Consider the following 14416-nt stretch of genomic DNA (forward strand, 5'->3'; position numbering starts at 1 on the left):
GAACCACCTACACCAGTTATTCCACTTCAAGTTCTCAGCAGCTCAAAATAAGTCACAATTTCTTCACTAAAATATCTGAAAATAGGTGGGAAAACACTGAAAAGTAACATTCATGAGTAGCTACATTTAAGTTCTTCACAGTCACCATATTCTCACTACTTATCCTAGTATTCAAATAAGTTAATGAACATCAAGATCCTTAACTGACTTCTAATATTTCTGTAGGGCCAAAGTGTGCATTAAATGCAAAGCCATATGTATACACGTGGCTTTGCAGTAACATTTGCATGACTTTTTAGCTTAAACAACAACAAAATGTTACCCATCAGCTTCTATGCACAGAAGGAAATGAGGAGGAGTAGTCTCAGAGTATAATCCAGCTATACAAAAGACTCAAAACTAGCAAAGAATCGCAGATTTAAGCACGTCAACATAGTTTGTCAGAGGATAAAATGGTGACTGCACCTGTAAAATCCTTGTCTTTCTCCATATTTGATATGGCCATAAGCCCTTTACTTAAACTGCACAGAAACACTGACATCTCTAAACACATCTTCAATACTGATGCTCAATTTTGCATCTAGAACATCTGCAGCTTTCTTCTCTCCACAGAAGACTTTGTTTTGAAATAAAATAGTATTAGCTGCTGATCCAATCCATTCTCAGTATACTTACAGGTGCCTTCTTGTCAATCGGTTTTATAACAAACTTCTTGTCATTGAAGGAGATGTTTCTGATTTCACTCCAGGGGAAACCAATCTTTGGAGTCAGTCTGGAAAAAAGAGAAATATTTTAAGACATGTTGTAATCAACTCTTTTCCCTCACATTACTTCTAAAACACAGACTCAGTGGGATGCAGCACTTGACACAGCTTGCCAAGCAATGAGAGAGAGGTAGATGAAACAAAACCCCATAGGGAGCAGCAAAAGATGCCCAATTTTGATCAGCCACCCTACTGACCTAGTGTCTGTGCATTGGGGCTGGTTTCATTACATGGCCTGTCTTTCAGAAGCAGATGCACTGAAGAACCATCCCCAGCTCTTCCTTACTCCCCCCCCAGATCCTCTCACAGGCCCTCAAACAAAATCCAGGTTAGCAGAGCCCAGTTGAGAGTACCTATGCTAAACAGAATCCTGTTGCCTGAAGCAACTCAGGGAGCAACTCAGCAAAAGATCTGTCACAGGAAGGGCAGAGGGAAAAACCCTCCACAACACAGCACTCTTTTTAAAGCCTTGCCTTTACTAGATCCCTAGAGCCTCGGCAATGCAAACAAGTGACAGGGGCAATGCACTTTAGCATCTACCATTGGGCCTCCTGGCTTCCAGAGTTAAATAACACTCAGTATGATTTTAGCACAAAAATTAACATCTATTCTGACAGACCACATGATGAATGGGGTCTATGAGGTGTCCAGATTCAACAGCCAGAAGCCACACATGCAGCTTTCTTAAACACTTGGTTTAAGCTCACTTCTTTGAAATCAGACCCTAAAACGCCCAGCATGCAGAGTTGAGGTGCATGCGCTGCATTTCCAGAAGGCTTCTGTTACATGATGGGAGGCATAAGCCAAAGTAACTCAGACACTATCATCCTCTATCCCCTGCATGTAAGCCTACCTGGCTGTTTCTTCACTGCTGTGTTACGGCTAGCTCCATGATGCCCACTGCTGAAGTGCTGGGCAGGCATAAGCACGGTTGGTAGAAGCAGATTTTGTCTCATGTTCCCTGCCACAGATTACAGATAAGGCTAGTAGGAGAGAGAGCCCTGCTATTTCCTTCCATGCAAGCTGCTCTTTCAAGCCCATTCCACTAGTTACAAAGCAGAACTTTACACACAGGTCTTACAACAGGCTGTGCCACGTGGCTCTTCTGTTGGAAACCACCGCAACAATGCAAAGGCCAAGTTTCAGACTCCCACCTTTTCCTCGCCTCTTATGAGGTCAGGTCTGTCGGTGTACTTAAAATCTCCCATGACTAGGGAAGCTTAAAGATGCAATTTTACATTTTTAAATTTCTCTACACTCTTGCATATAAAAAGCATCAAGTTATGAGATCACGTGCTTCTGAGCCCTTCTACTACTTCAACTCTACATACCTGCACAGAACCAAAACAAGTTCAAATATTACAAGGGCTTGTGTATTTGAACATAAATTCCTTCAACTCCCCCTGTCCGAACCAAATATTTCATGTATATGTTTAATGTCACATTGTAATTCTTTTATTGTTCCCTTATCAAGGGAGGATAACTGCTATCTCTAGAGAACATAATTATCAAGAGTTAGGTCTTAAATACTTATATACTAATACCAACAATCTTCCTGCTATTATCTACCATCCCCTCTCCCCCCAGTCTATGTCTCTAGCAAACTGAAGTACTGACAATTATTTCTAGCAAATTCATTGAATGCATAACTATTTAATGTTTAGCACTTAAAGCAGCATATAGCATCATGGTGAATCACTCAGGCTCTGTAAGAATCCCTTCTATAGATCTCATCAGTTAAGGAAAAAAGCTGGTAATTTTGGATGAATTTGCCTCATCTTAACAAAGATGGAAAGTTGCTAAAATAATGTGGTTAGTTTTAATCAGAAGTCAAGAATAAGCATACTCTCTTCAGAATTTACTATTCCCTAACCTTCAACTCAACTGCAAGATTATGCAGTAGTGTGTCTGTGTAACATGAAGTAAGAACCATACTACAAATGATTTGATTAGGCTAAGGTTAAGCAATTATTCCAGCCTTCTTCAAAGTACCTTAAGAGTTTCAGCCCTAGATAATACAGTATGAAATTAACCGAACTATTTTAGTTGTCTGAGTTTTATTGCAGATTCTCCTCCTTACTGCAGAGAGTGATCTTGAAAATACCTTGTAGCAGAAGACTGGCATACACTAAGTACAGAGGCTCGCACACCTGTAGCACAGTCTCATTTTCCTCAGGTTGAACTTCAACAATGAAGTCTTTGCTTTTCCACCTTTGCCCCAGACCCAAGATTTTGCACGTACAAGCCACAGGTGGGGTACACACTATCATTTTTCTAGTCCTTGTATCTGCTCAAAAGACTTAATTACATAGTTAGCAAGAGTTATGGCAGAAACAAGCCATTTACTCCAGCACTGTATTTGTTTTGCAAACGCTCTTGATAGCTCTTCAGTCGAGGGCTGTATTCTGTCTGCTTCTGTGGCTCGAAAAACCTGTTTGAGAGACCATGGTTACCCAGCACAACTAGTCATTCAAGAATGAAGTATTACATGAGCGAAACTACTTTTCTTTCAAGTGACACTCCTTGTTTTCCAGGTGACAGCACACATTAGCATTGCAGAAAAGTCTGCATTTCTCTTTGCCTTCTTAACAGAAGCTCCAGAAAGTTCCAATTAATATTTACGTTGCATTCAAAGCTTTTTGGAGGCAAGCAAACACAGCAGGTGAAATCCCCTCTGTATTACAATAACAGACTGTTACAGACTTATGAGATGATACCGAGACTTGGAACACTAAAAAAAAAAGAAAAGCACACAATCCAGACCGAAACCCTTCTTTTAAATAAAGAAGAGTATTTTCAGTTCCCTTCAAGCCATGGAGTATTAGAAATGACTTGTAGGCTTAGATACAGCTGCTCTCACCTTTCTTTTATGTTTATTTATAGATGTAGTCTATTATTTCCCACCTACTATCCAATTACTAATGGATATAACAGAAGGGTTCTGTCTTTAAAAGAAAGGTTGACTAAAATTATGTGTAGTTCAGCAAGACCTCATTTCGTTCTCTGGTTTATGGTCAACTCCTCCCTGGATTCTGGGTATTACCTGGCTTTGGTTTCATGTCCACCCCATTACCTTTTTCAAGAACAGACAGTTGTACACGTGTATATCATTAACTTCAGAATAGGAATGGCCTTAATCCTAACACTTTGCAGGTACATTAGCCTATCTAGGTTCTCAAGTTGTATTCACTGCTGGCATACCTGACTGAAGGAAAAGCTTGGTCAACTCCTTATCTTGGTGTTCAGGTCTCTAACTGCACTTGCTTTACTAGATGACATTTTACAACTGACATCTGTTCTTCTATTAGCAGATCAAGCTACAAAGATCAGGAAAGTCATGAAAGCGTAAGTGAAACAAAGTGCTTGTTTCCTAGCACAGTTTCACCTCCTACTGGACAACAAGCAAGTTCTAAACTTTGCCCTGGTCGTGTAAAATGAGAAATGCTCTTTGGTTCCCAAACAAGCCCTCGCTCCAGTAGATCAGAGGTGAAAACAAAATCCTTACTTGTCATCCTTTTCATAGATGTTGAGCCCCAAGGCATCAACTCCCAGCCAGAGGTCAGTTCCTTTCTTATTCTTGATTTCAAAGTAGTTGATTCCATACATCTCCAGGTCTTGAGCAATCTTCAAGTATTCCAGCATGGCTTTCTCTCTAGTTGAGGCAAGAAGGAGAGCAGATGTTAGTCAGATAAATAAAAAGCTATCTTGGAAAGAAAAAGCCTTCAGGAGAAAAAAAAAAAAAAAAGGAAGCAACTTTTCCTAAACTAACACAAATGCAGAAGTTAAAACTGAACATTCAGCATTTGGGATTCACTTCAGGAGTTACTTTACACCTCTGTTCACACACATTCACTCTACTTCCATTTGCCAAGCCCTAGTATTTCAACAGGAAGTTGGCAACTTTCATCTCTTCAAGCATTTATCCTTGTCTCAAGACACCATTAGTGGGAAAGGTACGGTACCTGAACTTTCCCCATCTGCCAATGCAAATGCTTCAGTGAACTTAAGGTTAGAGGCACACCTTTACTTTTATCCAGTCATCACTGATGCGTTGTACTTAGGTGCCAGATTTTTCAGAAAGCTATCTAAGAGACTGTTCTCAGCACCAGTGTGGAAATCGTACTGACTTTTACCATTTGCTTCAATGGTAGACTAGAAAATACACACCAGAAGTTCCCCACATGTGGCTCTTGGAGTCTATTACAAAAGCATGTTGTAGAACTGCAAGCTTAAGTGAACTGATCAGCAAAGTGACCAATATGAAACACTTACTTGAGCATACCACTGTGTTCAGCATGCCAAACCTGGATCCGTTCTTCCCACTGGTCTCTGGAGAGTTTATGCTGATCCATCACCCTAACACATGGCAAGAGATATCAGCAAGATTAGACTGTGTTCTGCTATATCTATCAATGCCTTTCTTTGCTATAGACCCACCCATGAAGTCTTACTGAAACTAAGAGAAAGAGCCTACCCAAAGATGTACTCTGTGAAGCAGAGCCATTCAGAATGAACAAAAAACAGCTTCATTCTCTGTGAAGCCTTTCTGGTCGCTGCCCAGAGACATGAGAGAGGTAAAGCAGAATATTGTAAGAAGAGAGGTAAAGCAGAATATTGTAAGAAGAATCACATGCATGCTGCAGACACCAGAGGGTTACAGCAAAGCTAAAGTAGGTGTGGTGTTTAATTCCGGGAATAACACCGAGTGCCATCATGAGGTTATGACACTTGTCTTATAACATACACTTCTCCTGGGTGGGGATGGACTGTCCATCTAGCCTCATAACACACTTTTCAGATACTGTATTTTTTGACTGTACATTTTGATTAAGAACATGCAACCCAATCTTCTCCAGAGATAACATTCATAACTGCTGCCTGCTCCTTCCTTCTTAAAGAGGAGACATACACACTGTCAGTTACCAGCACAGCAGCACTGTTGAGGAAAGAAAAGATGAACTCTGAAGTGTATTTCCTCTCCTGAGCTCACCCAACTACCTCTTCCTAACCAACGCTGAAGAGACAGCACAAAAATGTATTCTCAACATAACAGATAGAAATAAAGGAGGATAAATACCACGTGCATACAGCTCAAAAAAAAAGTTTTCAGTGAAACCCTGTATAACTAGAATACAAACCCTTGACTTTTTTATTATTAAAGGGACACTGAGTCAACCAACTCCTTTTACCTTTGGGGGATGAGACGCTCTGAATTGAGGTATCCAGGCTTGTGCACTTCTTTGTTGTAATCTCCAAACTTGGCCTGCACAGCATAAGAGCCAAGAAGAACTGCTGTTTCAGGAGGACAGTAGATCTCATCACTGAGGATCCCTTCCTTCACCTGCAGAAAGAAGAGCTTCTGCGTGATGTCCTGTATCAGCTCTTCAGACACATCTTCTGGGAAGAACTTGGCACGGAACTTGAACTGGAGAGGATTCTCCTTTCTGATTTCTTGAGCAGACACCTGAGGACATAGGTGACACCACAACTAAGCAGGGTTGTAAACAATAGAATAAACTGCTTTTACACAGGAAAAGGGATTTAGGGCATTTGCCTTTAAAGGCATCTGTTTTCAAAACTGTGTTTCTGCAGTAATCTGGGCCCACACTCTACAGTGAGAGCTCTCAAGCACACACAGGAGCACTTTCACCTTCATTCATCTAGAGGCACAAAGCTCCCTGCAGAGCTTGGGCTAAACACACACCAGCACTACATTAATTATTTAAGAAGTCAGTCTCTAAAAAGAGAGGTACAGTCATACTCCCTACCTTATCTTTTCTCTCACTGAGACAAAGAGGCATCACTTCAGAGTGAAACAGCTACACTCTGCTCAGTGTACCTCCTGCTAGCTGTACTAGTTGGCATGAGATAAAGTGCAATGGCCTTTGCACCCTAGGAAAAAGATTCCAAGGCTACAGCACACAGGCCTCCCACAGCTTTACATCAACCAAGTGTCTGACAGCTAATTGCTATCATTCCTTAATTCCAGCTGTTCACTTGTATGAGAACCCAGGGAAGATGCATTGTGTTTTCCAACTAAGTCAGAAAAATTTCGCTTGTACAGCAAACCTTGGTCACAGAAAAAACGCAGGATTTGCCAAGTTGCATCAGATGGCAAACCCATCTAGTATTGTATGTGTTTGACAAAACAGCCCTCTTACAGGTAAGTCACTGGCTGCCCCATCAGGAAAAACAGTTTGTATCCTCATAAGAATTGGAAGTTCATGAACAACAGCACATTAGAGGCATCTGAGCTCCATGTTACAACTGCCCAGCCTTGTATTAACCTATCTTTTGGATCAGTGAAGCAATCAATTCTGCACAGAGATTAAAACTGTTATTAGTCATCACGTTCCTCCAGACACAAAGCTAGCTGTTTCTGCACAGTAAGGGACAGCATCAAGCTGCTGCTGCACATTATGACAAGAACGATAAAGCTTTCCACCACTCACACAGAGAGAAGAGCAAGCCTCCACCATGCCACACCTCACACAAACAGTTCCCACAGAGGTCACAAAGTTCTCTCCAGAAATAATCCTTAAATTATGCATATTAAAGAACAATAAACAAGTACAAGGTTTATGAAGTCACAGCCAATAACACATCAGGAATCGTGTAAGCTTTAACCTTTATTCAGCAATTACCTTTTTATCTAGCTTCAGCCAAGTCTGGAATCCCTTGTTATCCACATATTGAAGACCAAAGTACCACACTTCTCGCAAACCTATTGTTTTAACCACCTATAACAGAAAAGGAAAAAAAAAAGTTATTGCGGGGATCAGTTTACCTGTACTTCTTGCCCAGGCATCCTCTGAAGTCCCACAACCACTGAAGCTGCAGGCAACAGCCTAAACATACTCATCTTGCATCTCTTCACTTCATCTTGTCAACAAAAATACACCATTGCCTTAGAAGATAGCAATGTCATCAGCTATATTCATATATTGTAAATACCAACCAGATAAAAGATCCAGAAACACCCTTGTTGACTGGATTGTACATTTACTAGTGAAAATAGCCCTGTTTAGACAAGTTCCTTTTCCTCAGTAAAGATAGTTTACAAGTCCCCTACCTCCTCCTATTCTCGCTTATTATTCCTCAGTAGTTTGCTGGCAGCTCACCTGACTGCAAAGCCATGCCCTAGACAGAGCCATGGGAAGATCCACTACACACATCTGGATTATTTCCCTGATGTTATTTGCAAAGTAGCCCCTCACACAGTGATGTGGGCATCACCACAGGGAGCTGAACTGAGTGGAAAGCAAGAGGTTTTTGTTTGTTTGTTTTTTTTAAAAAAATACTTTGCAACTTAGGGAAACAAGACAAACCCAACGATGTTGTTACATGGACTAAAATCTCAAGGCTCTGCTTCACCCTCCCTATGTGTAGTATTGCTGGAGACACTATGGCCAGAGAGCAGACTTACTGGAACAAACTTTCCGTGCTAACTGCACGCTCTTTGAGCAGTGCAAGCACTTTGTTCCACAGCTCAAGACAATGATTTGCGGATACTTAGTTTTTGCTCTAGTTTTCATTAAGCTAGAAGCCAGCAGTCTGTACGCAAGGGCTTCCTGGGGTTGGTAAGGGACATGGGGAAAGTGGGGAAAAATGCACCATGCTGGCTAGCACTCTGAGAATTGCTGTTTATATGCCATTTTTTAATTAACAGGTAACATACAAGGTTCAGTGATATAAGCAGACCAAGAAAATTGCATAGACATTAATATGAAAAACATCATTAAGCAAACACCCCTTTCAAGGCTACAAAGATCTGTGCCTACTAGCTGAGGAAATGGAGTACCTTCCTAGCTGTGCACTGGGCTGTTTTCAGCAGGCTATGATTTATACATTCTACTTTCTTTCTATAAGCAACTAGCTACAGTGAACTAGAGTTTGTGTTAAAAACAAACAAAAATGACCCTCCCAAACCCCACAAATCTGTCAAAAAAAAAAAAAAAAGGAGTTGCAAGGGTATGTTGAGTGCGATGGACCCCACTGCACAAAAATAGTGTTGCAACATGTTAAAATGAAGAGTTGCACAAATCAAGCAGTTATCAGGTCATTATCTCTCTGTATCTCTTACAAAGAAAAAAATACTCCTCTATAAAACAAGACAGCTGGAAAGCTTACAGAAGCTATGACCCCTCAAGTTCTTCCCAAATCATAAAGGCAAGGAAACAAAAAGCATTACACTCAACTTCAATTTCACCACTTGGGGTCAAATACCAAGAACAAAGATGAGACTGTTTTAGCCTGTATTCTGGGAAACAGGTTTGTAAAGCTTCCTCTGTAGTTAAACAAAAAAAATAAGAACCAAAGTGTTTCTTAGATTCAAGATAACTGGGGGGAGGAGAGGAGGTTATCCACAAAAATGCACAGAGGAGCACATCTTGAACCTCCCCATTCTACCCAAACTGACAAAATCTCAAAACTGTGGCTGGAGCTTAAGGCACGTTCACTCAACAGAGACTGGCAAGTTCTCATTTAATGAGGCCTTTCAATTCTCAGTCATTTGATGCTCTTGATCAGATTATCTCCTCAGAAGGAATAGTGCAATTGCTTTAAGAAACTAAATTAGCTGATGGGCCATAGCACTTGGCATACTTGTGCTGGCACATCAGGCACTGGCTACCTCAGTACACTTCTGAAACTGCTAGTGGCACTCTTCCCTCCACTGGATTTTCTTCCCCTTGTTGCCAGAAAGGTGCAGAACTGCCAGGACCAGCCAAGGGGATGTACTCAAGCCAGCTCCAGAGACTACTACATGGGTTCTCAGAACACCACAGATTTAGCTGTGGCTTGAACGGAATGAAGTCAGTATTCAGAGGCTTCACTATTTTCCCCTTCTGTTAAAAGAGAGTTATGATCTGCCTTACAAGCAGCATACATTTAAGATAGCAAAGCTAATAAAGCACAAGGGCACTGCCTGAGTAATTCTGTTAGTTGACAGCCAGGCCAAGAAATAATCTTGTGGTTTTTAAGGACAGCACTTCTTCAATACCCTTTCCCCCCCTCAGTGGTTCTGTGTTTCAAGTTGGGCCACTCCTCTTTCCATGGAAAACCTGTTGCCTCCATAGGCTTTAACTGGGTGCAAATTCCACCTCCAAGATCAGGGCCCAGTAAACGACGTGCACAGCAGAAGGGAAGAGGGGTTGTCAGAACAGTTGAAGTTAAACAGTCTTTAGCTGCTGAAGTCTGTGCTGCCGTTATACCAGTCTATCTCCTCTTGATGTGCACAAATACACCCCAACAAGGTAAAGGGCACTGGTAACTTTCCAATCACACTTTTTAAAATCCCAGCTACAGGACAACAGGAACAAGTCTTCGTGAGGTGATTTTCCCTCCCAGAGCACACCAAGTACTACAACAAGCACAATCTTCACAAGTTCAGAACTACCTAGACAGCAGACTAGAAGTATCTTGGATCTAAAGAATCCTGCCTGTATAACAAATATGCGGGCAAAAAGCTCACGTTGTTGAATCTTTGTCATCAGGAATATAGGACATATTTATACTCTCTGGTCTAGGCATTGCTTTTGAGCACCTAGCTTTTAGACACGTGGATTGTTGTACTGTCAGAGAGAGGGAGATGAGGGGGAGTCATGCTAACCCAAAACGGGTGTGGGGAGGAAGTTACCCAAACACAATGGTAGTCAGCAGGCAATAGAAAGTCAAACACTAAATGCTGGTTCCATAAAAACACACGTGTTTCAGATGCACTTCACCAAATTTCCACTGAATACTTGAAGTTTATCCCACATCAGTGATAACGAAAATAACTTACTTAGAACTAGTGCTAAACAAAGAATTTGTAGTACTCTATTGCATACTGCAAAGTTTCTCAACGATTATAATTTAGTTTCCTCCTTTCACTCCAAGAAATAAAGAAATAACTTTTTTTTTTTTTTTGGGGGGGGGGGGTGAGGGTTGGTGGGTGGAGAGGAGTACTTCTTACTGCAATCTGTGCAATTGCCGTCATACTTAACAAGTTCTAGCTAAGTCACTGAAATGAGAAACTACCAAGAAAAACTTGCAAGGAATGAATGTTGTTTAGCCAGCTTCACCTACTTGAGTTAAAGCTCAACCACCCTTTGCTATCAAGGCTAGCAGGGGACAAGGGGAGAAGTGCAAACTAATTGCTGCAATGCTTTATGAACAATAGGTCTAAGTATTCACAAGTCTGCATAGATCAACTTAGTTTTCAGTTTTGGCAGCAATATTTAGAAACAAGCTCTTTATTTTTTTGTTTTCTTTTTTGAATTCCAGATGTAGTTGATTTTTTCTACTGAAATCCAGATCTTAAATCAGTTTTATAAGGGCAAGGTACATAGGACTAACAAAGTTCCACAAAGCACTCTTTGTTTAGTTTAGTTGTCTTTATCTGACCTTTGGTAGGTGCATCTCTAAACAGACCTGTATATTGTTAATGCAGTCACAGGACTAGTAACAGTAAGAACGGGGAGTCCCTTGGAGGATTCATATCCTCCACTTCCTTAGGAATCCCCTGAAGGCGGACAGGACAAGCCTCCTCTGTCCTACTGCATATGGGCTTATTAGAAAGCATGACGCTATAGCTTCTGTATGGTGATCAAAGTCTTCTATTTTTCTAATAGTGCGGCAAACTCAAACGTGTGGCAAGTGGCAACCTCCAACTCAGCTTCTTAATGAATCCAGCTGCACCTTCACCAACCACCCAAAGACCTGATTCTTAAGAGTTTTATGTACAGGGACAACACTTGAACTTGAAAGTAATGAATAAAAGTTGAGCTGTATTTCAAAGGAAGAAGTGCATTTTTACATATTACCTATGCTGTCCACATCTAGACACCTTGTCTAGATGTCTTATGACACTTCATCACCCGATGCTGCTAGAAGACAGGTTTCATTGGAAATATCTACATGAATCTTCACTTATTTCTTTCACTGTGATGGAATTTAGAGAACTTAGGAACAGGACCCTTTGATTAGGATGTAGAGAAAGGTAGGTTTGGAATTCAGTCTTAAGAAAACATTATAGTCTCCAATATATTCTGAATTTAAGCAAAAAGAGCCCATACCAACACTGTACTGACCTGGTCAAACAGCTGTTTGCCTGTAGTGTTCGGCTGGATGGCAAACTCCAGCTCTGCATCCACAGTAACAACTCGAACATTGATCTAGGGAGAAAAACAAAAAGCATTGTTTTAGGTACATTGAAAGCTATTTCTCAATGTTAACACAGTACTTTGTGTACAATACAGTCTCCATGCTTTGAGGTACTACCATAACCCTTCTAATATACACACTTTAGATTTTTGTTACCACACAAACCTCCATTAGATTTTTGTTATCACATCAGCAAACTTAACTGGGGTACTGACTTAGCTGTCTTATCCAAATTGCTCTGCAGGTTTCCCTATTGAGTGCAGAATTGGATTTGGCTTCAGGTTAAATGAGGGGCCGTCTTAAGAGTTGGCTGTCTCCAGGCCTAAAACCCCTTGGACTAAGGGGTTCTGCAAGCACACAGCATAGTTGCCTGCAGGCCATCCCTTGGATTACAGAAGGCCCTAATGACTAAATTAAATTTGAGACTTATAATTTAACTGTCATTATATTAGAGCTGGATTTAATCTGGGGCTTTAAAGGCAAAAGGCTACAAGTTATTCTTACGAAGCAATCAGCATTAACCTGAAAAACATTCATTCTTCCTGTCATAAAAATCTACTCAAAGTAACACAGCAGTTATGGGGACTGACTGATATTATAGGGCATGAATTCACTTACAGCTAATGCTGTTAGTGAAGAAGCACCTTGACCAGACTTGTTGCAATAACACATGTAGAGTGCAAGACAGAGGTTAGCATTGTATGCAGAAGACAAGAGTGTTTAACTAATCAGTAGAAAAAGTCTATTAGCAGTTAATCAGGAGGCAAAAGAACCAACCAAGCTTGCAGGGAACAGCATAATGACAAACCAAGAGAGGATTCTCTAACTCTCCCAACTACAGAAAACTATACCACTTGCAGTACTATACTGTCTCTCAATAAATACATAAATAACATCCCCAAACAAATTAAGAGCCCAAACCCAGATGATCACGTAGTATGCTTCTAGTAAGTGAATTTGTAGCCTGGTAATTCAAAAAAAAAAAAAAAGTACTTGTAAAGGCCAGGCAACAGGTAATCTAGATACTGATAAGATTGCATGACATTTTCCCAACATTTTTATAAATGTCCTGTTAAAGACAGCAAGAGCTGACAGACTCAGAAAGCCTGCCCCAGCTGCAGCGCTGGCATCCAGTGCAGGGGCACATCTCTGAAGAAACAAGAGGATGTGGTAGAATAGGGACTGAATCACTCACTACAAATCCTTGACACGGCAGCAGTTTCCAATCACTTTATTATGTATATTTGAACTCTAGGGTGTCAGGTGAACTAACATGTTACAGTTAACAGGGAAGTGTGAATAAAACAAGTTGCCTCAGCTTGAGTCAAATGTAATGAGAAATTTTCTAATCTTTTTTAGAGAGCCAGGAAGGCATCAGCCATCTTTTAACCTTCATAGAAATGTTTTTCTCGTGCTTTCCTAGATGACAGAGGACTCTCCTAGAGAAAGATGACTCAAAGTAGTTTCCAGGTCATAGAACCCCAGAACTGAACCAGAGAAGGTGACTGCTTAGGTGTCCTGTCACTTCCAAGCTGCATCCTTGAAGCAGCGTCCTTAAAAAATAAAATCCTAATTTAAATAAATTGCTTTAAACACAATAAAAGTAAAATCTTTCCTGATTGCCCTAAGAGCTCCTTTTCACAGCTGCAGCACTTGGGATCTCTAAGGACTCACGGCAGTATGCTTTTCTTCCTGTACCATGGGAACCAAAGGTTTCCCCAAACAGTGTAACCAGTGTAGCAAGGGAAGGGAAGTTCAGATACCAAATTCTCAAGAACAGTAAGACTGCAATTTGAAGATGTGACCTTAAAAAGCTCCTGTTACTTAATCCCTCTCAGCAATAAATCCCTAATCATATTCTAATCCCTTCCTACCCCCCCTCAAGAAAACATATGCTCATAATCCGCTGTTTTGTGTGGTGCAATTTATTCGTACTTCTGGCTACAAAACCACAGTAGGTGTAAAGTAAGTATTACCTTACAAATTAAAGAAATTAAAGGAAGTGCTTCTCAAACCTGATCAGAAAAGGTTTGGGCTGTTGGCTGAGCACTGAACTCCAATCAGTACCAGGATGCTCATTTTTTACTTTATCTCCTTAATGGTTATTTATTAGTTCAAAACAAAACATATTCCCTATGCTAAAGGAATACCCTACATTACTTCAACTCTGAAAGATCCTTCTGGATACAGTCCCCTTCTTAAAAGATCAGTTAGTGCTTAGACCATCCTTCTGCTATATCTTTCAAAAATGTTTTTAGCACTAAGACCAAAAATGGAAGACATCCTCTTTACACTTCAACTGTGTAGCTATAAGCATGACTGCTTGGTCATCAAAGAGCTCCCAAAGACACTTGGGGCACGTGGTAAAGGTTAACTTCTGTGTTCTCCAAAGGGCTGAATGACCAGCAGGATAAAGAGGAGTTCCCTGGTGTGCCATCAGACAAGCCCTGAGCCATACGATAGGCAGACTAAGAAGAGACAGGACCTCTAGCAGTCCAGGAGTAGAT

General features: G+C 40.8%; 1 protein-coding gene across 2 annotated transcripts in view; it reads right to left on the reverse strand.

Annotated features, from left to right (window-relative positions):
- The window catches only part of EZR (ezrin), a 37967-nt gene that overhangs the window by 9031 nt on the left and 14520 nt on the right, over nucleotides 1-14416 (reverse strand). The window contains exons 2-7 of one of the 2 annotated variants that reach the window (XM_035321895.1): nucleotides 11837-11920; nucleotides 7409-7504; nucleotides 5954-6228; nucleotides 5037-5120; nucleotides 4270-4416; nucleotides 676-772 (exon numbers count right to left, since the gene is read on the reverse strand). In XM_035321895.1, the coding sequence (XP_035177786.1) occupies nucleotides 676-772; nucleotides 4270-4416; nucleotides 5037-5120; nucleotides 5954-6228; nucleotides 7409-7504; nucleotides 11837-11920 (783 nt within the window). Of the gene's footprint in view, nucleotides 1-675; nucleotides 773-4269; nucleotides 4417-5036; nucleotides 5121-5953; nucleotides 6229-7408; nucleotides 7505-11836; nucleotides 11921-14416 lie in introns of those variants that run through there. The other variant, XM_035321896.1, reaches the window with a different exon arrangement.

Source organism: Oxyura jamaicensis, chromosome 3 (genome assembly GCF_011077185.1).
Source record: "Oxyura jamaicensis isolate SHBP4307 breed ruddy duck chromosome 3, BPBGC_Ojam_1.0, whole genome shotgun sequence".
In the NCBI taxonomy this organism is placed as follows: domain Eukaryota; kingdom Metazoa; phylum Chordata; class Aves; order Anseriformes; family Anatidae; genus Oxyura; species Oxyura jamaicensis.